At 35.7% G+C, this 27,497-nt stretch overlaps 1 protein-coding gene across 2 annotated transcripts in view; it reads right to left on the bottom strand.

The window, feature by feature from the left end:
• Positions 1 to 27,497, bottom strand: part of STAT4 (signal transducer and activator of transcription 4) — an 87,117-nt gene that overhangs the window by 20,262 nt on the left and 39,358 nt on the right. For both annotated transcript variants that reach the window (XM_024733664.1, XM_024733665.1), the window contains exons 4-14: positions 18,164 to 18,262; positions 15,080 to 15,172; positions 14,079 to 14,157; positions 11,198 to 11,283; positions 9,543 to 9,694; positions 7,776 to 7,934; positions 6,881 to 6,973; positions 4,329 to 4,388; positions 4,010 to 4,027; positions 3,830 to 3,923; positions 1,996 to 2,040 (exon numbers count right to left, since the gene is read on the bottom strand). In XM_024733664.1, the coding sequence (XP_024589432.1) occupies positions 1,996 to 2,040; positions 3,830 to 3,923; positions 4,010 to 4,027; positions 4,329 to 4,388; positions 6,881 to 6,973; positions 7,776 to 7,934; positions 9,543 to 9,694; positions 11,198 to 11,283; positions 14,079 to 14,157; positions 15,080 to 15,172; positions 18,164 to 18,262 (978 nt within the window). The remainder of the gene's footprint in view (positions 1 to 1,995; positions 2,041 to 3,829; positions 3,924 to 4,009; positions 4,028 to 4,328; positions 4,389 to 6,880; positions 6,974 to 7,775; positions 7,935 to 9,542; positions 9,695 to 11,197; positions 11,284 to 14,078; positions 14,158 to 15,079; positions 15,173 to 18,163; positions 18,263 to 27,497) is intronic.

Genomic DNA, 27,497 nt, shown 5'->3' with positions numbered 1-27,497 from the left:
CACCCCTACTGCCTAGCCAAGCCCCTGATTCCCCAGGCTCATCCTTCTGAGTCCACGTCATATATTGTGTGACTTTTCAATTGTTCCTGTAGCTCGTAAAATAGCATTCAAGTCTGTGGTTTGTTTTAAATGTACGTAGGAGTCATATTAAAATTCTGTCAACAGGGGGAGCTCAAAGAATAGCTTAAAATAAAATTATCCAGCTCCAGAAAACTTGGAAAAAAAAGAAAAGGAAGAAATAAAATCATTCTGATATAACCATATGATTTTGTTATTAATCAGAAAATGAGAGGAAATAAATTCAAAGAGAGATAAGTAGGCAGTTGTTTTTCTATAGTAGAAGATGATTTACTTAGATTTCTGTCTCTAGAGAAACCCAAGTAAAGATTTCGATTTTACATTCACAAAGATGACAAGGTACTAAAAGAGTTCAGGGATTTAGATTTATTCCCATTTGATTTGTTTTCCTTAAGAAGAGTTTAGAAGCATTGTGCTCAGTCTATTCAGACTTAGTAAATACTATTCAGGGAGGTCACTGCATGAAATATTGTTTGCAACTCTGGCCAAAATTCCAGGGATAATCAAGAAATGGGCTTTTATTTATAACGAGCTAATGTTTCAACTAGGAAGTTTGGAAAACCTTTATGGATTTCTATAAGGTGAGAAGAATAACTCCTACTTGTTTGGTTTATTAGAATATCCTTAAACTCAAAAGCTTTGCTCCTGTGATATCTGGGCTGAGAAACCTGTCTGATGCTCTGCCCTAAGCCAAGGTTCTACCCTGGGAGGAAAGCTTATTAGCTCATCCTCGGTGAGGCTGTGATATTTGGCAAATCGTATCTTTAAGACACGATTAAGGGAATGAAGAATTCTTGGAAGGGAAAATGTAGAGCATAAAACCTGTTGTGATGGACCTTTGTGGTTTTGTGGAGTGCGCTAGATTGACTGCAGTTGAAGGCTGGATTTATAAAGTGCTTTTTTTCTTCCAAATAATTCAAAGGGATTTCTCATAGGAGCTGTGACTATAAAGCCAGGAGATTGGATCCATACCAACCATACTAGAAACAAGCCTCACTGCTTTATAACTGCATCATGTAGGTGGTCTTACATATGCAGTTCCTCTGAGCAGGGAGCACTGGGAATTACTACTCTGATCTCTCAGAGGAAAAAAATGCAATATTTTTCCATCAGATCATTTGCCTAGGATCACATTTTTGGTCACTGTCAGAATGGACTCAAACCCAGGTTTTCTAATTCCAAATATGTAGGGCATAAACATATGCTCTAGTATATCTAGGTCAACTAAATAGCTGATTCCCAAAGCCACTTCCAATCCAGGATTTGACCACTCTATTATTTATTGACTCAAACTTGAACACTTGGGCTGCACCAGTTTGTTCTTTTAATCAATTCATCTAGTGAAATGCCAACTTTAATATAAGAGCAAAGTAATTGATACCATAAAGTAATAGAACTGTTTTTCACTTGTGATTTTCACATACTGGGTCACGATGTTCAAGACTTACCTCTTATCTGTGGAAAATGAGTGATTTTAAGATATTTTATAATAAAGGACTGACTAAAGAAATTATAGCAATATAATGCAACCACTTTAAATCATGTTCTCCAAGAGTATTTAAGTTTATGGAAAGCTGTTCACCTCACATTGCTATGTGATAAAAAAAAAAAGCAGGTTATGAAACAATGTGTATATATACTTTCAAAGTATAAAAGTCTAGATAAAAGATAAAAGTCTAGAATGATGTGAACCAAAATATTAATAGTCATTTTCTTAGGAGGGTGTTACATGCATTTTCTGTTTTAATAACAAAATTTCTTATACTGTCTGCAACTTATTGAGCTTTACATGTATAACTAGAGAAACATGAATTTGACTTTATATAAAAATATAAAGGGCAGCTTAAGAGCTTTATAAAAATAAGACATTATAGGATTATTACCTAGAAAGATTCTTTTGGAGAAAATATTTCCTACCTCATTTCCTTTGTTTCCAGTACTAGACTTCATTTCCTTTGGTTGCTTTGTAAAAGAAAACAACAGTATTTAGATGGAGAAGCATTACCAGCTAAATATCAAGTTGGGGTTTTCTTGGCCCATAATTTTGACTTCTAGAACAGTAACCGAGATGTTTTCTAACTCACTGAAACCTGATGTGACATAGCTGCCCGGATTCAACAGAAACGAGCTTCCTGTTTCATCTCAAGGTATGCCACTTTAGGAACTGTCACTGAGATAAGGGAGCAAGCTGGCATAAGACTGTATTTTTCAGTCACATTTTGGAAAGAGGAAATCATGCTGGGATGTTTTAGAATCTATTCAGCACTCCTTTGTACCTGACAAGTATCATCTGAGCTCAGCCGTGATGATTCTCAAAGCCTACGAAATCAAGTCTAACACACAGGCCTGGGGAAATAGACAACGGGGCAGCGTGCCACATGGCACAGTGAGCTACTAAATGCCATGAGAGCAGGAGATACAAAAATGTTCATGACATAGATTACTTAATGGGAAAAAAAGGACAGAAAACAAATTAGTGTGTACAATCTGATCCCACTTAACAAAAAGAATATATATATATATATGAATGAAAATGTAAAAATAAATATGTTATGTCAAGGTGTTGGGATCATAGGTGGTTTTTAATTTTTTCTCTGATTTTCTATATTTACTTTTGTATTAAAAAGTGATTAAAGTATTATGTAAAAAATAATATATGTGAAAATGCTTAGCAACTAGAAAAGCACCATGAAAACTAAGGTTTTGTTATTTTATATATTATCTCTGCTGGAATAGAGACCCATCACTTTTTGGTTTGTTCCTTGTCCTTCCTTTTCCAAGTGACTCTTTTGGAAGACGGAAGGGCCTCTTACGGCTTCACTTATTAGCAAACATTGGCCATTATTGAAAGTTCCTTGAAAATAGGAATTGAACTTAAGCAAAAAGAGTTCTAGTTATAAGGATGTATATGTCATCACCCCTCATTACATTTTATTGATTTAGCAGTGTCATATAGAGAGATTCAGTTACAAAGAAATGTACTCTTCAATACTGAAGACCAAACAAAAACAAAATAAAAAATGAAAACCAGCATAAATTTATGTATGCAGATATCTTTCTGTTACCATAAATTTTATCTTTAAGGAAGTAGACTTTTAGAGACTGCTTCAGTGGTGCCCCAACATTCAGGTGAGGTACCTCCCAAATGCTGATAAACCAGATGAGCAACATGTTTTTGGCAAGACAAGCAGGGTCTTTGGGAATCTAAGAACTATGCAAAGAATTAGAAAGAAAGCAGGAAGAGAACTCTAGGTTAAGAGGAAGTGGTAAAAGCAAGAAGTAACAGGATGAGGCTGGGTCAGAAGCTTTCTAGAAATGCCAAGGCAAACTGCAACTCACACCCAGAAACATCATATTTCCCCAAGCTAATCCTCCTAAAATGAAAGAGCCTTTAGCCAGACATGTCATTATTGGTATCATTAGGGAGATTTAAAACATGAAACCAGGAATGCCTATCGACTGTAAGACAGATTATCTCTGTCAGTATTACCAAAATATTTTAACTAATTAAGACATATATTTAGGTACAACATCACCGTTGTTAAGAACTCACACCTTCAGAGTTAAGGTTCAGAGTTCTTTTTACCATTTAAAATTCTTCAATGATGGCATGTTTTATGTCTCAATATGGCCCTTAATTTGCATAAGAAACACTAAAGAACAAAACACATTAAATTATAAGGCCTATTAGTTTAAATGTGTCTAATTTGGAGGAGAAAAAAAGCTTGTGTAATTTTACTGCCAAACTCACCAAATGCCGAAATTCTACAGAGAGACTCCCACTGGAAGATTCTTCAATGGACATGGCTTTGACGTGAGTTCCACAAAGCACAAATCTTCGATTGCTACAGAGAAAATCTTGGCTATTTACATGGTCTCAGGTAAACTATATTTATGAGAACAGCCGAAAATTCTAAAGTAAATGTCTTACCTTAGAGTTGAAACATTCCTGTAAAACCAAGAAGATTCTTTAAAATGAGTTATTTAGTAGATCTAATAACAATTTTTCTATGATACTTTAGGGGATAGTATATAAAATTTCATTTCAAGTCTTTACAGTAAAATTTTTAAAGTAAGTCTTCCTTGGCGTTCTGTTAAATGTTTGAACTTCAAAGTCAAATATCTGAAGTACATTGATATGTAACGTTAGAGAAGTACATTTAAAAGTTTAAAATTATTCTATAAAATAAGGACAGTTGTTTTTAAAAAGTCTTACATTTTCATGTTTCAAAATGAAATTAGAAACTTACTTGTCAATCGATGCTTTCACCTTTACCTGATAGTTTAGTTCTGGTAATTTTATCAATAGTCTGGAAAGACACATAAATAAAGAATTAAAGATAAAAATTTTAATGGCTAAAAGCCTTTTTATATTTAAAGATTTAACTATATTTACAGTAAGTACATATAAATCAAACTCACATTATTTCCAGTCATATGTTAGTGTGTTTTTAAAATGTCCAATTACTCTTTACTTTGCCGTGTTACTAATATTGACATCAGCCACTTAATATAACACATACTTGGAAAGTGTTTCCATATTATTTCAGTTGATGTGTGTTGGATAACACATTGGCTAGGTCAGAAAAATAGCTATTTGGGTTAAATGTATAAAAAAAAATTTTGCAAGTCTATTAATGTGGCTCCATTTTATTCTCATATTATAAAAATTTTGTAAGCTTAGTAAGACTAAATGTTTTGATAAGTGTTTTATGGTAAAATACTGATAAAGACTAGGACTCTGGTAGAATAAGGAAAATTCCACTTCAGATGCATTTGCAGTCTTTAAAGACACTATATTTAAGTAACAGCAAAAATGTTCATAGCTAAAAAAGACCTAACTTCAAACAAACAAATGATCAAAGGTCAGAATAACAATTCCTTTAATTCCTTCTTGTGTCAGCCCTCCTTCACTCCTTAGCTTTTCCCAACTCATTAGAGAAATACAGTCATAGATAACAGACAGCCCAAACAAAACAAAAATAATGTAGCAAAGGTTCCTTAAAAATCCTGCCAGGATTGGTTTCAGGGCTTGGGATATAATAAGTGTACAGCTGTTCGTAGTGAGGGGTGAGGAGGTCATATGGAGTAAGACAAGATGTTTTTCCCCTCTGCATTCCTCTCTATCCTATTTCAGGAAGGATCGCATTCACTGTAGGATGCTGACGACAAAAGGGAGTCCCATGTCACCCCCTTCCTTTGAAACAGGAGGATGGAATGCTATGGTAGAGAGGGGTTTTAGGGAAAATCTTGAATACTAAGTAAAGGATCATCTATCAAGACAGTGGAGGACAGTGTACAGAGAAGAAGGATGAGGACCGAACAGTTAGATGGAAGAGGAAGGCAGAACACCTAAGCCAGGGACTAATGGTCTGTGCCTCTGGCAATCAGTTCAAACACCACGCCATTCAGGGACCTCTTCCACTCAGAACGTTTTGCTGAGCAGTCCCTAATCATCTTCCCCTTCGTCCCACAGAGCATCTTAGACTGAACATAACATCTATGGGGGTGTCTCAAGGAAAAGCAGCATATATACCACCCTTCTATTTCCTTTTAGTGTTACAATTTTCTGGGCTACATAGAGATGTGGGGATGAGGAAGGAACACCTTCTGAAAATCATAAAATTTTAAAAAGGGACCTGGTCTCTGCCTTTTTTGTTTGTTTGTTTCTTAAAGTCTTGGTGCAAATTCACACAAAGGAAATGATTAAGAATTTCAAGATGGGTTTCTGAAATGCAAACGAAAGACAAATGCCTTCCTTTTAAAAGTGAAGTTCCTAGGTGATAGATGTCAACTTAACTTATTGTAGTAATCATTTTGCAGCTTATGTATGTCAAGTCATTATGCTTTAAACTTATACAGTGTTGTATGTCAATTATATCTCAATAAAATGAAACTAAACTAAACTTAAAATGGGGTTCCAATAGTGATCTGTGATCAGGGATGCTATCATGGGATCCTAAATCACCATCTATCATGGCATCACCACCTCTAGTACTAGTCTGGAATTTCAGCTTTCCAGAGGTGACCTAGTGATTAGAAATGTAAAGCTTTGGGACTCAAGAGATTGAGGCATGATGAAAATCTTTGAAAGTTTGAAGTCAAACTCATTATTTTAAGAGTGTCATTAGGGAACACTGTATGCTTTAGTTTGCTCATGCAAATGAAAAGGATCAGATACATAGATAAAGTGGCAACAACATAATCATTTCTCTTTAAATCAGGTACATAATAAGGATGTACTGAAAATCGTGGTGTTGAGATTTTTCATGGACCATCCAATAAGCTAGTTGCTGGGTGATAACAGGTGAAGAACGTTCCACTATATTTCCTGGATAGGATATTCAAACCCTTCCATAATCTGTCTCCAAATCTATCTACTCAATTCTCTCTCTCCCTGCTCCCCATGCTTACAAAACAGACCCAGGAAGTCATTATTTCTATAGTCTCACTCTCCCACGCCCCTGCTCTTCCCTCAAGGTCCTTCCTCAGTGACCACAAGGCATTCTCCAGGCTCCCCAGTTTTCTCTCAAGTCAGCCTTTTGAGCAATTAATCCCATGTTGTCCGATATTGTGATTTCATGCTAATAACTCTCATGTCCTCATCTTCATTGTTCTAATCTTTACAAGCAGGGCTCTCACCTTAATATTTCTGTGGGTACTTACCATAGCTGAGTGCTGGGTATGCAGGAGGTGCTCAGTAAAGGATAGTTGAATGAAAGGCACAATGAGAGAAACTAGCCTTAATCACACAGTGGCTATGGCATCATAAATATGAAATGATAGAATACATTCTGCCTACCTTAGCTTCACAGTAAACTGAATGAGAGTTTTAAGTACCATCGGCCTCTGAGGGTGGGTTGGCATGCATGGCTGTCGTTCAACCACAAATGAGCTGGGTTCAAAGGAAATAAAGTGCGTCATTTGAAAACACTGGAAACATTGACAGGCTGAAAACCACAGAGTAACAGGATGCTGTCCTCTTATAAAATCCAAATTTTCTACACTTAGAAGGCATTCAAACCCTTGTTAAGCTCAAATCTTTCCAAGACTTCTCATAAATAAATACCAGGAGATGGGAAATACCTAAAGACTGTCCCTAAGTAACAACAGTAAATAACTCTTGATTGTTATAATTGGGTCAAGAATAAAAGCCCCAGTCTATTTTTATCATACTAAACATCAAGTAGAAAGTTAATTTCATGCCATTTTTGAGCTAGACATTAGGATTTCTGGTACATACTAGTATTTTTTTTTTCCTTTAGATGAGCTTATAAACATAAACATGTTCTCCACCCTTCATTTCTTGGATACGTACTTGAGAAGAAATCCTTGAAATCTTCTTTTCTAAAAGATGAAAAATGAACTTTGGGTGGGTGATGTGGTGGCTCATGAAAAACCGAGTTAGGTGGTGGGAGAAGTGTTGATGAATAAACAGTGAAGAGTAGAAATGTTTCTGGAACGGTCTGGAGCTTTATTCACTGCACCCTGAGGCTCACTGTTTAACACTTCCCTCCCACTCCTTCACCTGAACACCAAAACCCCAGCCAGGGTGTCCTCCCAACTCCACAGGACTGAGGCTCCCAAGAGGCATTTAAATGGGTAACATTTGACTTACTCCTTTTTTTTTTTAATTGAAGTATAGTTGATGTACAATGTTGTTTTAGTTTCAGGTGTATAGCAAAGTGTTGACTTACTTCTTAAAAAGGGTGCAGATCAAGAAGGTGACTCTTTCTAGCAGATGTGTTCTTTGCAGTGGGATGGGATCCCCTTCATATGTCATTTTGGTAGACTGCTCCTCTAATTTCTCCAACTGCCTTCTGAGTTGGAACAGACTTTCTGCCAACAGTGTAAAGCTATCGAACAGCAAATGAAAAACGCAGATAGTTTTCCACTTAACAATCCACCATTTTAACTATTAACCATATTTAGCAAATATTACTAAATAATTATTAAATTAATTAAATTAGTCACTTAATTCCATTAAGGGTTAGTGACAGTTTTTATTTTAATGTTTATTTTCCTAACCCAGCTTTTTGCTAAAATGCATGATAGATGTTAACTGTTTTCAATGTTTTAAAATTTTTGCCTTCAGTTATAGATAAGAAATCATTTAGGAAATTTTGTCAACGTCTGGAACGAAATCCCTTTTAATTATCCTTTTTAAAAAGTCTGTTAAACACATCTATTTTAAAAATATTGCACTCACTAAAGAGAGCAAATTTAAAACTTTAAAAATACATGATATGAAGAATGTTATGTGTAAGAATACTGAAGAAAAAAACAGTATGACCCCCCCATATATATTTTTTACAGGTCCTAAGTATTAGCCAAAAAATTATCAGTGGATCTTCCTGGAGAAAGGTATCTGCTTAGAGTTTTACCTTGGATCTTACCTTAGAAACAGAGGTGGCAGCTTGGGCTGGAAGTCTGGGAAGGAGGGAGATTGAAAGGCACACAGAAGAGGCCTCCAACTAAGAGGAGGCAGAAGTCTCATGAGACTTGCTAAGTCCGTGTGCCCTGACAGCAGCTCTTTCTACTGAAAGTTTATTCCCCACATAACACTGTAGAAAGAACTGCAAACCCCCTACTGAATTTGGTATGAGCACCATTATCTGCTATGCTCCCTTTGTTTACCTTGTTTTCACAACAACAGAGTACAGTCAAAGTATCTCCCCAAGGAAAATCAATAAATTTAAAAAACAGTCCAGTTACTTTTCCTGAGAAGTAGGCCTGGCAGTGCAGACCTTTTAGTGCAAGGGTGCCCAGTTACTGTGCTTTTTCATTGGATTGGATTGTACCCTTGGAAAGCAATTTTAGATTTCAACTGAAAATTTTCCTTCTTTTTCATTATATTTTCTAATTGTTCTTTCACTCACATAGTTTTCTTTTACATTGATGAAGGGGAAAACCAAAAAACATTTTTTTAATACAAAGGATAATATCTGTACATAATTGCATGTATGCATGTGTACACAGGCAGAGGATGCCATGTTGTATTAGCCATTTGAGATTTTTTCATTTAAATACAAAAATAAATCACTTTGTTGAAAACACAAAACTAATATTTAACTCTGACACCTTAAGATACACATTTTAAAAATGAGATATAGTGTTTGGAGCCAGTGCTTCTCATGCCCTTCAAGAAAGTGTATTTATTGCTGATTTGAAAAAGTTCATTTGAGTCTTTTAAGATTGATATATTAGATAAGAAAATAAGCAATTCTTATGCATTCTATAGATTTCTATAGATGCTTTATTTTTCTCCCCAAAGGGATGGAAATTAAGAACACTCAGACAATTACATCCATTTGTTTTCAACGGTAGAGTTCCAGCTGCTAATAAGCCATCAATAAGCTGAATGAATTGACATTTGGGTCTAAGCCTGTATTCTCTGGCTAACACAATTCTCTGTTGTGTACTTCCTGTGGTTTTCACTAGAAACTAAATTCAGTTCATTTTACCAGTTTTGGAGCTGGTCGAGCCCATTGTGGAGTGGACCTCCGATGCAGGCGACTTGCTGCCGCCTCTTCCAGTCTTGCAGCTCCTCCACCAGGGTGCTGTTCATTAACAAGTCCGTCTCATTCACTATTTGTGTTATCTTACTGAGGGCTTCCTGAAGACAAAAGTGACTACTGAGAAGATTCTTAAGACACACAACCAAAGTTACTCATAATTTAACCTATAAAATAATTTGTCTGACCTGGGAGATAAAGCCTTGGTTAAAATTTTGACCAAATATTTTACCAAATACTACCTTCTATCTGCCATAGCACTGCCTTTTCAAATAATTAAATTATTGCAATTCAATAATGTCATGAAGAAAGAAGCATGACCATAGTTAACACTCTCATAATAGCACAAAATACTCTCATAATATCATTTACTATAAGTAGGTTGAATTTGTAACTCCTGTGACAATATTGAATCCTGTAGTCATAAAAGCCATATATCTGCTTCTTAAAAAGCCATTTATAAATTGAACTTATATTCTTATAATTATGTTTATGCATTTATTTTTAAATGTACTGACTAGAATTTAAGCCTTTCTGTGTTAGTTTTTAGTACCACTTTATCTGGGTTTGGGGAAGCATAGTGGGAAAATATAACTTTCAAAGGCCTAGGGATTAGAAGATGGGAATTTCTACCCTGGCTTTGCCACAGCTATGTGAATTTGGACAAGCCATTTACCTTTGTTGGGACTTGATCTTCTTCTCTATACAGTCAGGTGAATGGACTGAATTATTTCTAAGATTCCCCCTCTCCTTAAAATCTTATTCAAAGTAGAATAAGATGGCATGCATAAAATGTATAGCATAGATTTATTATGCATAAAAGCATTAAGTTTATCTTGGGTTAAATATATACATATTTAAAATCTGATATATAACTGTTTAAGTTTATAATTAATTTAGGGTGAAAATAAATTTTACATTTATTTGTGCTTACACAAATTCCTGCACAAAAAGATGAAGCCAAACTTTTAGAAATAAACTTGATTTCAGTGACTGGTTAAACTTCAATGTATCTATTTTCAAGGAGAGGTAGAATTGAGAGATATTTCTCCTCTTTCAAAATATTTTATTGAGCCAGAAAATTTTCTTCCTCTCCTTGGGAAGAGGTTAGATTGAACATGTTCAGGTCTCAATGGACTCTCCTGAAATCTACAGAATTATTTAGCACAATGTCATTTTTCAGAATAGAAACTGGGACACTTATTTCTGTAACAAAGTTTTAGTAGTCGTCAAGTAATATTTCAATTATACATGTGCAGTAGAACCCACCCCAGCATATTAAGTACAGCAACTAAAACAGTCATGTCTGAAATAATGGCAAAAAAAAACTGGGTAAAATGTTCACCTTGAAATTAATGGTAGCTACAGTACCTGTACCACATAAGCAGGATAAATAGACTCTAGAAGGGTTCTGCTTTGTAAACTTAGGTGAAGAAGCATGGTAAACAGTATGATACTCTTCCTAGAAACACTGCCTTTTATTCATTCAGCATAAATGGAACTGATAAAATCAAAGAGCTTAATTTCAGAGCTTTATCTAGTAGGACTAGATGTAGAAAAAGGAGAAAAATAGGCAAAAGGCCCAATTAAAGTTCTTCACTAGCCTTTCTTTTGAAGTCCAGGCTGTTCAGCATTTCCTGCAGAGTCAGAACTTCCTGATTCATTAGGGCGCTGTTCTTGTCACCCTGATCTGTGAAGGAAAAGAGATCAGACTTACAGTCCTCTCCAAGGCGAAGCTCTCTGTCCTGAAAGCCAAAGCCAGCTGTAACCTGCCATCCTAAGATCCCATGATGCAAGAGCCTAAATGGGGCCATTAGTGATGAGCTTAGAAGTAAATCCCTGGCTGCCAGGAAGGATTACATCCAAGCATGCCAGAGATGAGCTCTCTATCTTACAGATCTTGAGAGAACACCATTCTTCACACAATGTTCCTTTTGGGGGCAGGGAGAGAGGAGAATATAAATGTTTTTATAACGGATTCTTTATTAGATCATCTCTACATTTATAATGACCTTGGTTGGTTGGGATGTGTAAGAAAGAAAAGGGGCCCTTCTTTGTGCCTATGATTAAATCATATTTGACCCCTCCTGATGCCTTTACTCAATCTCCTGGAAGAGTTGCCATTTTATAGTACATAGTCTCATTAACTAATAAAGACTAAATCCTTTGCTTTCTCTTTTTCTTTGCAAAACAGGCTAGCCTCACAGTAAAACCAGAAGAAGTGGGAAAGAGTTGCAAATTAAGAAAAATCTCTGACTGAACAAAACCCAAAATGATTTATCCTCTTAAATGACAGATGTACGATAAACACTGTATTATTTAATTTGAACTAAAACTTTATTGGTATATAGTAAGTGACTGCTTATACCAACTGCTCATCTCTATAATAAATGAAGTTTTGGAATGCTGATCTGAATTGTGTTATTGTGAAAAGAGGCCCCCGAACAATGCTGTGGCAAAGTCCTCGACAAAATAGCACTGATTTCCAAGAAGTCATTTCTGGTTGTATTAATTCACAAATTCACAAATTCCTAGATCCCATATGTAGCAAAATCCTGCTTATATGGTATTTATCATTTCAAAACTTCACTAGCTAATACTTTCCAGTCTTCACCAGCAAAGATATAACTTGTTTCCCATGTATCTTTCATTTCCCTTAAAACATTTCCTTTCACTTATAATCAACAAAATATTTGTTGATTAAGTAATAATCATTTTTATTCTTCATAATGCTTATGAAGCACTGTAAGATACTAAAGTAACTCTAATTGTAATATACTAAGTTCAAAATAATTTTACTGTTTTAATGTAAAACAGTATATTTTAATGTATATTCTATTTCATAAAATTCATGGTTCACATATGAAATTTAGGCTGAGGCTGCTTTCAATGAATTGTAATGCTTGATTAAATGTGCAGTTGTTCTAAACCTTTTAAGAATCATGGACCCCTTTGATAAGCCGATGAAACCTGTGTTTGTGTCATTTCTTCCAAAGGAAAAAACATTGTACATACAATTATGAACATATTTAATAACATTTCATGGAGTCAAGACATCCTGAAGGTGCCAGAAGGACATGTCACATCTCACTTATGCCAGGAAAAACGAATATCCTCTCTTTTAAATCTTAGATGGAAAGTTAATAAAGAATTTGATCACAATCACCCATACTACTTCCTTCCAGATAAATTTTTTTTTTTTTTTGGTCCGCGGGCCTCTCACCGCTGTGGCCTCTCCCGTTGCAGAGCACAGGCTCCGGACGCGCAGGCTCAGCGGCCATGGCTCACGGGCCCAGCCACTCCGCGGCATGTGGGATCCTCCCGGACTGGGGCACGAACCTGCGTCCCCTGCATCGGCAGGCGGATCCTCAACCGCTGCGCCACCAGGGAAGCCCCCAGATAAATTTTAAGCTAACATTTCAGTAGTTAAGGATGATTCTGTAAATCATCTGTACAAAGAATTTATATTTAATGTGTTTTTCAAAATTATTTTAGAATTACAAAAAAGTTACGAAAATAGTACAGAGTTCCCATATATCCTTCATCCAGCTTCTTCTAGTGTCTTAGATAAGCATAGTACAATGTTCAAAGCCAGAAGATTAACACTGGCACAATCCTATTAACTAATCTAGAACTAATGAGAATTTCTCCAATTGTCCCACTAATTGCAACACACTCTAAATGTTATTACTTGTAAATCTTAGATTTTATAAATGTTATCATTCTTTCCTTATATTTCTTAAAAAACATCAAATTGTAAACAACCTCAATATTTAACCACAATGAAACAGTCAAATAAATTTCAGTGTCCTTACATTTTGGTATTTATACAATTATTGATATTATGTTTTGAAGATTTTTTTATATGAGGAAATACATAAAATAAAACTTTAGCTTAAAATGCTATACAAAAAACTATGTACAAGATGATTTCAATTTTTTCGTAAATAAATAGATATGTATGTATTTGAACGTGCAGGAAAAAGGCTGGAGGAAAATATACTAACATTTTGACAGTGTTTATATCTAGGTAGCAGAATTTTGTGTGATTTTTAATTTTGTCATACTTTTTTCTACTTTCTAAATTTCCTACAGTAAGTCACATTTCTACTTTTAATTTTTAAAAATTATATTAAAAGACTCACCTAGAGATAATATAAGTAATTTCCTGATCATATTAGACAATTATTATTACTTTTCTTAGTTGTGATAATGATATTTTGATTCTATAGGAGAATGTTCTTACTTTTTGGAGATGCATCCTGAAATAGGGGTGATTTCGCATGAGCTTCATAATTTACTTTGAATCATGGGTAAAAAGATATATTTATATGGAGAGAAAAGGAGGAAGCAAAATAAATTAACTTCTCCTGCACACTCTCTTCAAAAAAAGGGATCAATTTATCAATTCTGCAGCAAAGACGAAACCCTAGTCACATTGCCTTTATGTCCCTATGTGGAATTATAGACAAAACAAAAACTTACCCATTGTCTGAATTGTTTTATACCTGTAGTCAAATTCATCTTGCAGATCTTCTAAATATTTGGTGTCTTGTTCTGTCATCTTTTTACAAAGAAAACATACTCTTTTTACAATTAAGCACGTCAATGCAACAACATCATCCATCATCAGTATTTCAAAATACACAGTTTGGTGCTTGCAATCCCCAGTAATATCCCAGACTAACTATACAGAATCTACATTTCTAAAGCGCTAATGCCCATGAACGTTGAATAGCACTAGAAGAACCAGACTGAAGTTGCTCTTCCATTTTCTCTTCCTGAGTGTTTGCAAATTTCAGCATCTTGCCTCTCATTTCTCAGTTAATTCAAATGATGCAACTAATATCTTTTTTATCGGAGAGTATGGATACATTTTTCATTTTAGCTCCATACAACTCTGTATTAATGTACCAACTATCTTTTTGCTTAAAATCTCCATTCTCAAACGATATAGTTTATGACAATTGAGTCTAAATTTTTTTCCTCTCTACCTCTTAGAAAAAAAATATCTGTGGCTCCTCTGTGTTTCCTGTTCATTTCTGTCTTTGAGATTTTTACTTTTACTCTTCTCCAAACCTGGTGACGTTTTTCTGCTCAGATATAAAGGTGTCAAGATCTGAGCTAAAGGTTTTTCATACAGTATTATCTCACGTAGTCCTCACAACAATCCTGTTACAGTGGTTATCCTCACTTTACAGATGAAGAAGCAGAGGTTTAGAGGTGTGAAGCAGCTTACTCCCCGAAAGTCACATGGCTTCTCACTGATGGAGTCTGGTGTGGAAACCCTAATCTCCAGTAAATTGAAGTTAAAAGCTTCCCTCAAAGAAATTTTTTCTAATATGAACGTACTGTGTGAGAGATATTTATCTTATAACAAATTACCCTATGATTTCTGTACGCACTAACTTTGGGCACACAAGAGAAAGATGCATAGTATGGCGACAACAGCTAGACTTTCCTGGTGTCTGTAAGAGTTCACTCACCTGCACACTATTTTTAATGGCAGCCACTTTGTGCTCCACATTCCTCTGTCTTTCTGAAACTGAAGAACTTTGTAAGGATTTCTCCAGAGGTCCCTGGAAAAACAATGTCTTGAAATTTCGATGATGTTGATAAAACAGGTTTATGAAGAATGTAGTATATGTAATATACTTTGAACTGAGGTATGGATGAGTATGATATGAAATACTCTACAGCCATTAAAAAACATGCTGTAGAAAAATATTTAATGACATACAAGTAGTGTTAAATTGTTAAGAAATAGAGCAAATTATAAGACACCATATGTTTGTGATCTCTGTTGCTTGTATATGTATATATATTTATACTTATTTATTTATTTACAAAAATCTGGATATATGTATAGACATGTAAATTCAAGTACATGTGACCTGAAGCACACACATCCCAAAATATTATCATGTGCTATCTTTGAGCAGTAAAATTACAGATGATTTTATGGTTAAATTTTTTTCCCCTAATTTTCTATAACAGACCCATATTGCTTTTGAAATTCTATAATATGAATACATGTAATTTAAAAATTAGTATAGTGAAACTACATTAAGTTGGACTTAAATTCAGAATTAGGGATGTTGAATCTGTCAGGATGAGATTTATTTTTACATTGGAACAAAGGGAGTTTGCTAAAGAATATGTAAAAATGTTAGGCTGGTTAAATAGAAAGGCTAACCAGCTACTCCAAGCCCCATTTCTTTTTTTTTTTCATATTAAGTATGATTTTATAACTTTATTTTTCATTCTGTAACACGTTGTAAACAGCTTTCTGTGTGATTAAATATATATGAAAATTATGATTTTTAACAGCTGTATTCATTATGTTTGGAGCTGTAAGGTTAGTGGAATGTTGTGAAATGTTTCTGTTGGCTGCACAGAAGGACAATATTGTTTCCTTCTTTTCAAAGAACTCTTTAACAGTAATGTGTTCATCTGAGGATCTTAAATTCCTTTTCTAAATTCTAAGAGTAGCTTTCTCTTTGATTTATTCTCATGTGTGACATTCTGCACACATCCTTCCCACCACCTGAGTTCAGGTTTCCTGGTCTCCAGCCCCCTTCCTTCTCCTTCGCCCTTTACCAAACTTCAAAGGCAAGTCTGGAGATGTCAAGGCTCTCCCATTTTGCTCACCACCAACTACAGTAAAGTCCAAACTCTGGTGCTAACCACTTTGGGCTCCAAATGTGATCTAGCTTCATTTATGCTTTACTTTCCCTAGTGGGGGAGAAGCTTCTATGTCCCAGGCAGGTAAATGAAGAAGCAACCCTTTCTCTTCCCCCTTATTCTCCCCACTTCACCCCAAAGGAGAGGACGGTTTATAGCAGGGGTTCCCAACGCCAGGGCCATGGACCACTACCAGTCTGCACTGTTAGGAACCGCAAGCCCCATTTCTTGGCCACTCTAATAATCTGGCATTAAGTTCCTTAGATATAACGTTTATGTAGATATCTAGAGTTGAGAGTTAGAATGTCAGTAAACCCTTCACCTTACACTTGGATGGGGACGTATGGTTAGAAAGGATGATGACTTGACTAAGATCTACAGCAAATCAGTGGCAGAATCTCAAGTGGAACCCAGGTCCTTGACTGTCAATCAAGTGTTTTTTCAACTACATCACATTCTTCAGATGGGTAAAGCCTTTGTAAAATTCACTCTCATTTTGGCCCCCATTATTTGTATTTGTGTGTGTGTGTGTGTATCTCCCTATATTTGTCTACTGGTTCAAAATTTACAAACTAGTGTTTCTTTTGTGGTAGTATGTAGCACTAGCAGATTATTTGTGGAATGATTTTGATGAGCATCTATTCAAATAAATGTTTCTAATTTGCCTGATACCTGACATATGAAGAGAACAACAACACCACACACACACAGACAAAATGACTAGAGATAAGAGGGCTACGAAAAAGGACAGCTCAGAATATATATGAGAATATCATATATTAGTAACAGCATCTCAATGTTCACCCAAAAAGCACTGAATCAAACTATATTTACTTTAGAAACTCACTAACTTTAGATTTTAAATTAAATAAAGGTGATACCATTCTTCTTTATCATCTAAAATAAGAGTAAGTTGTTAAAGCTTCATACGTCTCTAAAAACAACCATAACCTGACAGCAACTAAATCTGAGAATTTTTAATAGTTGAAAAAAGATACTTTTCTTGGATCTTCAAAAATAAATACACTAGGGCTTCCCTGGTGGCGCAGTGGTTGAGAGTCCGCCTGCCGATGCAGGGGACACGGGTTCGTGTCCCGGTCCGGGAAGATCCCACGTGCCGCGGAGCGGCTGAGCCCCGTGAGCCATGGCCGCTGAGTCCCCAAAAAAAAAAAAAAAAAAAAAAAAAAAATACACTAGTGTGATTTACTAACTTATAGAGTGTGACATGTGGAAAGTTGATTATTCACACGCTCTTTCCTTTTCAAAAGGATTAACTGCAAAAGTATTCCCAGGGACTTCATATTCCTCTACTTATCTTTGATGGGGGCCCTGAGTTCATTCAGCATAGTGGGATAAAATATAATCTAAAATATTATTGGCAAGGCAAAGCACACTGAAACAATAAACAAGCAAATATTTATGGAGTTTCTGTAAGACAAAATTCCTGCTCGTGGAGTAGTTTGGACTTGTGGGGTAGGAAATTGGGAACTACTGAAGGGTTTGCGCAAGATCAATCCCTGAGGATAAACATGCTGAGAGAAACAGAGCCTAAATGGTAGTTAGGAATTCAGCCCAGAGGTGGTTACTCTATTCCTCAACTGATATAGTAAGACCACGGACCAGAGTGTGAGCAGTGGAAACAGAAAAGGATGTATAGATAGGATTCCAGAAACAAACTCTGGAAAGACTTGGTAGTTATCTCAATAAGGAGGCAGAGAAAAGGAACTATTCAAAGATAATCCCAAGACCTTGATTCCAGGTGACTGGAAGGATGACGGGACCATCAACATAGGTAGAAGAAGATGGCTGGAAAGAAGACTAGAATTTCTGTTTCAGAAAAATTGAGTTCCAGGTGATAACAAGATTACAATGGAAGAAAATGTTACCTGAACAGGCATGTTGGCTGCAGCCAATATTCTCCTCTCTTCCCTTAAACAATTTGAAATGACCACAGACACATGCATCGGATTTCCATGAAATTTTCCCTGAAAAAAAGTGAAAAACAACACAAAATCTTCAATATATACATCACTATTTGCAAATCAAAAATAATCTCCAAATAAATATGTGAAATCATTTGGGATTTGTTTCAACAACCTATTCTATTATAAAACCACAGAAACTAATATTGTGAATGTAGATGCCTATGCAGCATATTGCTGTCTCTAAAAGTTATTTTTAATAATTAAAAATAGTTCTTGAGCACCTCTGTAGGAAAGGCCCTGAACACACACTCAGGAGGATCAGTTTACTTTGGGCTTAGGATAAGTTTTACAAGAGTTACTTCTTTGTAAATTATTATGAACTAGGGTGGTCCCAGCTGTTCATTTGTTAACTCTGTACTACATGGTGTGCCTAACGCATTTCTTTTGGCCCCTGTTTGGTGCTCTTCATGTCAATTAGCTCATAACTATATCGGTATGCTAGAGAGAAACTCTATCACACACATTTTAGCAACAATATTTTTATGACATCTAAGTATATACATTTTTTTATTACCGATGCTAATGGTTCAGATACTGTAAACTGGCAGCCTGTGGGTCTAATTCAGCCATAAGGTATGTTGTGTAAGTTGAAATATTGTAATCCCTTCAGGGGAACATGTACTACCCATAGTTTCCCTAGTATCCAGCACTGAGTGACCTAGGCACTCATTTATTTTACCTGCCAGGCACCTACAGGTTTTCTTGGTTTACAGGATTAATTTGAAAAACACCATCATTTTAGTCAGTAGTGTTAAACTTCTTTGTTACTAGACCCTTCCATGGCAGGATTAACAGGAAACACAATAAATGTAGACAAATGCCTTTATTTAGTTTCCCTCTGCCCTCCTGTCTGAAGGAGGTGCTAATTATCCATGAAATGGCCAAAGGGCAATAGCAGAAAAGATAAAAGTGGAAAATTAATAAAAGTAGATTATACAGACTAGTAAACCAAAGGGTCTTTCTTGGAAAGAAATGAGGTTATTGGTTGTAAACATTTTTAAGGCCTTGACCATGGCCACAATTTTATTAGATGATGCATTCTAATTAGCATTTCTATTTGCAAAACCAGGGCAAACACCAAGTATCTGGTTTCCTGCTTTTCCATATTCTATAGCTTTTAAAACATTTTTCCCCTTTAAATGAGAACACTCCGAAAGAAAAAAACAAAATTGAATTGACAGAAACTCTTAAGGTAAAGAAATTAAAATTATCCTATTCATTAAGCAGGGATACCAAATTTCTGATTCCTGCATGCTGACAATTTCAGATTCTTCCTAGTTTGAATTTGTTCTTGTTTTTAAATTTTCCCATTGATTTGTTTTCCCATATACCTTCCATTTAACTCACCAAGAAAAGCTATGTTTGCTCATTTTGCCTTTATTCTTAAAATATTCCACTGATGAAAATAAAGGGTTTCTCCCAGGGCTAATTTGGAGACTGCTATCTATGTAACGTTGAAAACTTTTCCTATCCAAGATCAGGAGTTCCTCTAAGATCCCAAAAATCACCACTATTTGTCTTTGTTTTTCTCACTGTTACAGGAGTTCTTCATTGTTGATTATCCAGATACTATCTTTCAGCATTTCTCAGCTCCTTTGTCTATACTTTTTCATTTTTCTTTCCTGCTTGAATTTCTTCTACCTTCCCTTTCAGATTTGGTTTCCCCCTTGTCTTGTGAGGTTAAATTATTCATTTTTTCTCCTTTGTTAAGAGTAAAGAATCACTATTGTTTTTATCCAGGCTATTTTTTCACTTTCTTTTTGCATTTTTCCTAACTTAGCTCTCACTTAAATGTATGAGATGAAAACATCTTATGGAAAATTGACCGCTATAGATTCAAAACCAAAGTAGCACTTTTTTTAATTATCAGCCTTTTAAAATTTATTTTTTATTGAAGTATAGTTGATTTACAATGTTGTGTTAGTTTCAGGTGTACAGCAAAGTGATTCAGCCATATATGTATAGTTCTTTTCCATTATAGGTTATTACAAAATATTGAATATAGTTCCCTGTGCTATACAGTAGGTCCTTGTTGTTTATCTATTTTATAGATAGTAGTGTGTATCTGTTAATCCCAGACTTCTAGTTCATCAACCCCCCTCCACTTTCCCTTTTGGTAACCATAAGTTTGTTTTCTATGTCTGTGAGTCTCAAATTAGCATTTTAAATTTTCGTTATCAAAGATGTAGTTATGTTCACCTTTCAGTAGTTACCATGTATATGGACCATGGACACACCCCCCCAAAAAAAGCACAAACAGAAAAACAGAAATAACAAAAGAAAACCCACCCCTAAGTGTGTGTTGGTGGGAGGAAGGACGGAAGAGAAATTGCCCTTTTTCTAGCGTGTGTCTGTCTCTCTTACGTGTAGGTACTGCAAATATCTTCTACTCTGTGGCTCTCTTTTCACTATCTCTTAGCGTCAATAAATAGAAGTTTTTAGTTTTAGTGAAGTCAAATTTATTAACTCTTCTGTTTATGGTTAGTGCTTTTTATGACTTAAGAAATCTTTCCCTAATCTACAGCCATGGAGATTTATTCCTATATATATATATTAAGCCGTTAGAATTTTGCCCTTAATTGTAATTCACTTGGAGCTTCTGAATAATGAGAGGTCCCTTTCACTTTTTTCTATATGAATATCAGTTCCAACAATATTTATTGAACATTCTGTTCTTTTACCACTGCTCTGCTGGGCCAACTGTCATAAATCAAGTGCCCATATATGGATGGTTTGCTTCTGACTCCATCCCATCTTATGGTTCTATCTGCTTTATCAACAGACCGTCTTAATTACTAGAGTTGTATAATAAGTTTTTTGACGTCAAGTAGAATAGCTTTCCTTTGCATTTTTCACATAAATTTTGGAATCACCTTGTCAAGCTACAAACACACATACACACACACACAATTGAGAATTTGAATGGCACTAAATCTTTAGATACTTGGCATCTTTGTGTTCTAATCTATTTATTTAAGTCTTCTTTAATGTCTCTCTATTAAGCATTATAATTTTCCACAGAGATCTTATACATTTTTTGATAGGTTTATTTCTATGTAGCTGGTATTTTTCATAATGGATAGTATCTTTCTTTCCCAATTGTTTTCACTGGTATGTAGAAATATATTTGACTTTTATATATTGACTTTAAATCCATCAACTTTGCTAAACTCTTAATAATTCTAATAATGTACTTGTAATATCTATTACCAAGTCTAAAAATTCATCTGTAGATTGTTTTGGATTTTCTGCAAATACAAATCACATCTTGTATGAGTATTGATAATATTTTTTCCCCTTTTCATTTATCTAATATCAGTCAGAACTTCACCTTCATACTATGATTTATTTAGAAATGTATTGGTTAATTTCCAAAGATAGGGATTTTCTATTATCCTTCTTATTGATTGTTATAGATTTAAAAATTCTGATCAGAATAGATGTTCTGAACGACTTCAGTCACTTAAAATTTATTGAAACTTGCTTTGTGGCCCAGCATATAGACTTTTTGTAAATATTCCATGTGAGCTTGTAAAAAATGTGAATTCTGCAGCTGTTGGGTGCAAATGTCTTATACAAGTTTATTAACCCAACTTTGTTAATTGTTTTGTTCAAAAAATCCTTGCTGATTTTTTTGCCTCATTAATTTTATCAAATATTGAAAGAGGCATGTTAAAATCTAGTTTGTGAATTTTTCTTCTTGTGGTTCTTTCATACACATTCAGACTTGTTATGTATTACTAGTGAGTCAAATCTTTCAATACTATGAACCGACCTTTATTGTTAAGAATGCTTTTTGCCTTGAAACAAAAATATAAACTATGACATAATACTTATTATCACTTAGAATTTTTATTTCATCCTACTGAAAGAATTCTGGATTTACTTAAACATATAGATATTTAATATCACATATTCACATCATACCTATATAAAAGAGTAAATATACATGAAATAAATTGGTTATGTATTCATAAAACTTCTTTGCATATTTACAATTCAACTTTTCTGAATCTCTTTTCAAATTAGATTCATTGGCATTCATGTTTTTTCCCATAAAATAATGTCCTCTGGGCCATCAAGAAAGTCAGTGATGCAGCATTTCTTTAAAATGTGCACCACTATTACCTACATTCTGTGAGTTTTGATGCTGGCACTTCCTTGATTTTACCAGAAGTTTTCAACAGAAAGTTTTCAGACAAGAACCAGGACTCACTCACATTCCTTCTGCAAATGGTCCTGAAATGATTTGATGACTGAAGCATTGAGGGTTGTAGTGGCCTAGCCATACCATCATGATTCACAACCATTATACTTTTACATGAAATTAATAGGCAACTGTTCAGATACATGTCCATAAAGTCACTGAGAACTAGACTATATAGCAGGTTCCTAGATGTCTGTTCCAGAAGATGTCTAACCAATACTCTGTCAGCTCAACCACCACCTGTACTCTTTTGGTTCACTCCTAATAACATCTTTGAAGAAGTTCTTATTCGTAGACATTGCTTACAGTTTAAATTAAATATAGTGGTACCTTCAGCAGTTGTCAGCTAGGCATAAGATTACAGTGATACATTGCTTTTCATAATCCAAACTCGTACCCTTGATCCTTTTAAAGATCTTTTTGGGGAACCCTCTTACACTTTTGGTGGGAATATAAATTGGTATAGCCACTATGGATAACAGTATGGAAGTTACGGTTAGGATTAGGGTTAGGGTTAAAAAACCCTAAAAAACCTTAAAAAACTAAAAATAGAGCTATCATACGACACAGCAATCTCACTCCTAGGCATATATCTGGAGAAAACCATATTTTGAAAGGGTGCATGCACCCTAATGTTCACTGCAGCGCTATTTACAATAGCCAGGACATGGAAGCAACCTAAATGTCCATCAGTACAGGAACAGATAAAGGAGATGTGGTGCATATATACAATGGAATATTACTCAGCCATAAAAAGGAATGAAACAGTGGCATTGGCAGAGATGTGGATAGACCTAGAGACTGTCATACAGAGTGAGATAAGTCAGAAAGAGAAAAATAAGTATTGTATAATATTGCTTATATGTACAATCTAAAAAAATGGTACAAATGACCTTATTTGCAAAGCAGAAATAGAGTCACAGATGTAGAGGACAAACTTATGATTACCAAGGGGGGAAGGGGAGGGTGGGATGAAGTAGAAGGTTGGGATCGACATATATACACTACTATGTATAAAATAGATAACTAATGAGAACCTATTACAGCACCGGGAACTCTACTCAATGATCTGTGGTGACCTAAATGAGAAGGAAATCTAAAAAAGAGTGGATATATGTATACGTATAACTGATTTGCTTTGCTGTACAGCAGAAACTAACACAACACTGTAAAGCAACTATATTCCAATTTAAAAAAAAAAAAAAAATCCTTTTGCATTGACAGTGTAATTTTGTCTTGTCAAAGAAAACCACCCCCAATTCCCAGCATTACCTATTTGATTAAACACATATTTTAATTTTTCCTCAGTGGCATCATGCTGGAAGTTAAGTGCATTCTGTTCAAAATCAGCAGGACGTTTCTGATAAATGGATATTATACATCTTAACGATAATCCTGTGCAATGCATGATTCATTTACTCCAGCCTGCTATTGTGCTGAGATTTTATTCCTCTATTGTGAGGAATTTGCTGATTTCTCTTGTCACTGTTGCTGTGTGTATGACAGGCAATCCTTTTGCATGAGTCTCAATAATAAAATATAATACAGCTTCTACTAGTGGACATCTTCCTTCCTTTCTTACATCCTGCAAAGCACTTTATTGTTGCTTTCTAAGAAAAGATGGAATTTAGGACCATCCATCCAGTGACTATTAACTTGCCTAACAAATATCAAATTATGCCCTGCTGATTTGTTCCTGTCCCATCCTGCATACATGAAAACTATTTGTTTCATTCCTAAATCACAGTATTATACTGACGACACTTAAACAGCAATTAAATTCAATGTGTTGTACCAACTGTGCACATAATTCAACTGAAGTGACAACAACATGAATAGCTATGACCCAATTCTACATCACAGGAAATGGCAATGCCATTGTGATTGCTACCTAACAATAGCAATTGAGAGATGCTATCGAATATAAGATGTGCTTTGATTTCAGAGATGATAAAATGCAGAAAAAAGTTGTCTTAGAATCAACAAATGTGCTATTTTATGATTTTTTTCTGCTTTGTGCTAAATTCCTTGGCTTTCCTTCAAATTCTACTACCTTCCATCAAATTTCTAAATTTGACTTGTCACTAAAGAATGACTAGTTCATCTCCATTTTTGGTGGTGGTCCAAGGAGTACCAGAGTCAGAGGTAAAGGAAGTGATAAGGCTGCTCAAAATAACCTCCTCCGTTCAGGTGGCACAAAATCTGAGATTTCACAACTAGACTTTCACTCTTTTGAATTTCTTCCCCCAGGATCCCCTTTAGAATGCAAAGATATGAGGGAGAGTTAACACTACATTTAATTAATTTCCTCTGCATTGTTAAGGATTTATCAGATGTGCTCTCTGGCTGTAGTGACCTGGCACCTGCAGGTTGAGATGTAATGGGTCCCAGGGCAAATAAAAGAAGTTTCAGGAGAGCCTTGAAAGAGGAAGGCAACAGTAACCAAAGGGGAAGTAGGATTCTGAAGAAATATGTAGCCAAAAACTGTCTGAGCCTAGATTTCTCTAGAAGTTAACCCTGAGACAAAGATTCCAGTGCAAGAAATATAAATGGGAGTTCATTCCAAAACACACAGTTATGGGAGCGGGTAAGTGAGAGGAGGAAGAGAAGGCATCCAGTAAAGGGTGTGTTATCCAGCCATTGGCTAAGATTGGCTGGGAACACTGGGAATAGGGTAGAACATGTGCCTTAGAGTTATCTGCCCAAGGCCTTTGGGAACTGGAGTATTTTTACATCAGCTCTTGTCGTTATTAGCCCTAAAGCAAAAAGACACAGATGCTGGCATTTTTAAGTCTACCTGATTGAACTAAAATGATAAGGTCCAAGGGATATAAGCAGGGAAGTCTGCTATTCCAGCTCTCCTCCTAACCTCAATTTGAGAATTTTTTTTTTTTTTCCGTACATGGGCCTCTCACTGTTGTGGCCTCTCCCGTTGCGGAGCACAGGCTCCGGACGCGCAGGCTCAGCGGCCATGGCTCACAGGCCTAGCAGCTCCGTGGCATGTGGGATCTTCCCGCACTGGGGCACGAACCTGTGTCCCCTGCATCGGCAGGCGGACTCTCAACCACTGCGCCACCAGGGAAGCCCGAGAAATTTTTGACTTCTCATTTTTTAAACTACCTACAACCATACTACACTCAAATGTTGATATTTCTTCTTTTATGGTACCTCTGAGATATGAAGCAGTTGTCTCCAATTACAGAGTAAAATGTTTTCATTCACGTTTTTATTGGCAATCTGCGATCCACTGCACACTTCTGGCTGCCAGCTCAGTCTCTCCCCTTTTATCATCCCAAGTACTGCTGTTAAATCATGTTTATCCTTGCTCCTTACCAGTGTCAAACACACTGGCTATGACAACACGCTCTCAGCTTCAGCCTCTTACTGTTTCCTTCCCTTTGTTCTGAGCACACGATTTTTCTTAATGGCTTCTTCCTAAGATTTCCTCACTAGAATCATAAGGATATGTCTACGGTGAAAAAAAACTACTAAATTGAAGAAGAGCTAATCCAGTTGTCTTAAGGCTGATTTAGATGTAGAATGGTCAGTCTAATAGATTTAAAAAGCAATTTTCTTTCATGATAATTAAAATAACAATAAGGTACCACTCCACATCTATTAGGTTAAAATTCAAAACGCTGACCTCACCAAATGCTGGTGAGGATATGGTGCAACAGGAACTATTAAATGGTACAGCCACTTTGGAAGACAGTTTGGCATTTTCTCACAAAGCTAAAATTACTCTTATCATACAAACCAGCAAACATGCTCCTAGGTATTTACCCAAATGAATTAAAAGCTTATGTTCACATAAAAATCAGCATACAAATATTTATAGCAACCTTATTCATAATCATCAAAACTTGGAAGCAACCAAGATGTCCTTGAATGGGTGAATGGATAAGCAAACTGTGTAGATTTCTATGACGGAGTATTATTCAGTGATAAAAAAGAAATGAGCTGTCAAGCTACACAAAGACATGGAGGAAACTTGAAAACATATTGCTACGGGAATACTGTAAGGCAAAACTATGGAGACAGTAAAAAGATCAGTGGCTGCCAAAGGTTTGAGGGGAGGGATGGAGGGCTGAGTGGAGCACAGGGGATTTTCAGGGCAGTGAAACTATTCTGTATGCTACTGTGATGGTGGATACATGACATTAGGCATTTGTTAGAACTCAAAGAACTGTGTAACACAAAGAATGAACCTTAATGTAAACTATGAACTTTAATAATAATGTATTATTGGTTCATCAATTATAACAAATGTACAACACTAATAATTCAAGATGTTAATAACAGGGGAAAGTCTCTGCCAGGGGTTGGGGGGAGAGGCTAAGGGAGTATATGGGAACTCTCCGTACTTTCCACTCAATTATTCTGTAAACTGAGACAGCTCTAAAAAAAAAAAAAAAAAAAAAAAAATTAAGCCTATTTTAAAAATTTGTCATTCTGAAGTCACAGTTCTCACATATCTTTGTGCTATTCCTTTTGCCAGGAATGAACAAATTCAAATGACTAGAGTTGCCTGCCTCTCTTATTCAGTTAGTTTTAAATTCTCTCATCACCACAAAGATTTTCTTGATAAAAGAGAAGTGAGGTATAGATTCTCCATGGATACAAATAATTAATGTCCCATTTCTATTTATGCTAATAATAATACATCCATCTTAAAACAAACTAACTAAAAATTAACTGCAGGTATAGTTTGTCTTGGTCTATTTTTTAAATTAAAAGAAAATACTTCTTAGGGGCTTCCCTGGTGGCGCAGTGGTTGAGAGTCCGCCTGCCGATGCAGGGGACACGGGTTCGTGCCCCGGTTCCGGGAAGATCCCACATGCCGCGGAGCGGTGGGTCCGTGAGCCATGGCCGCTGAGCCTGCGCGTCCGGAGCCTGTGCTCCGCAACGGGAGAGGCCACAACAGTGAGAGGCCCGCGTACCGAAAAAAAAAAAAAAAAAAAAAAGATAATACTTCTTAAAGGCATCAAGTATGTTTTTTATAAATTTGGAGTCTATTTCTGGCAGCAT

Source organism: Neophocaena asiaeorientalis, unplaced genomic scaffold (assembly GCF_003031525.2).
Source record: "Neophocaena asiaeorientalis asiaeorientalis breed wild unplaced genomic scaffold, Neophocaena_asiaeorientalis_V1.1 scaffold24, whole genome shotgun sequence".
NCBI classification, from domain to species: domain Eukaryota; kingdom Metazoa; phylum Chordata; class Mammalia; order Artiodactyla; family Phocoenidae; genus Neophocaena; species Neophocaena asiaeorientalis.
Note: the sequence above shows the minus strand (reverse complement) of the source record. Positions and strands in the feature narration are given on the sequence as shown.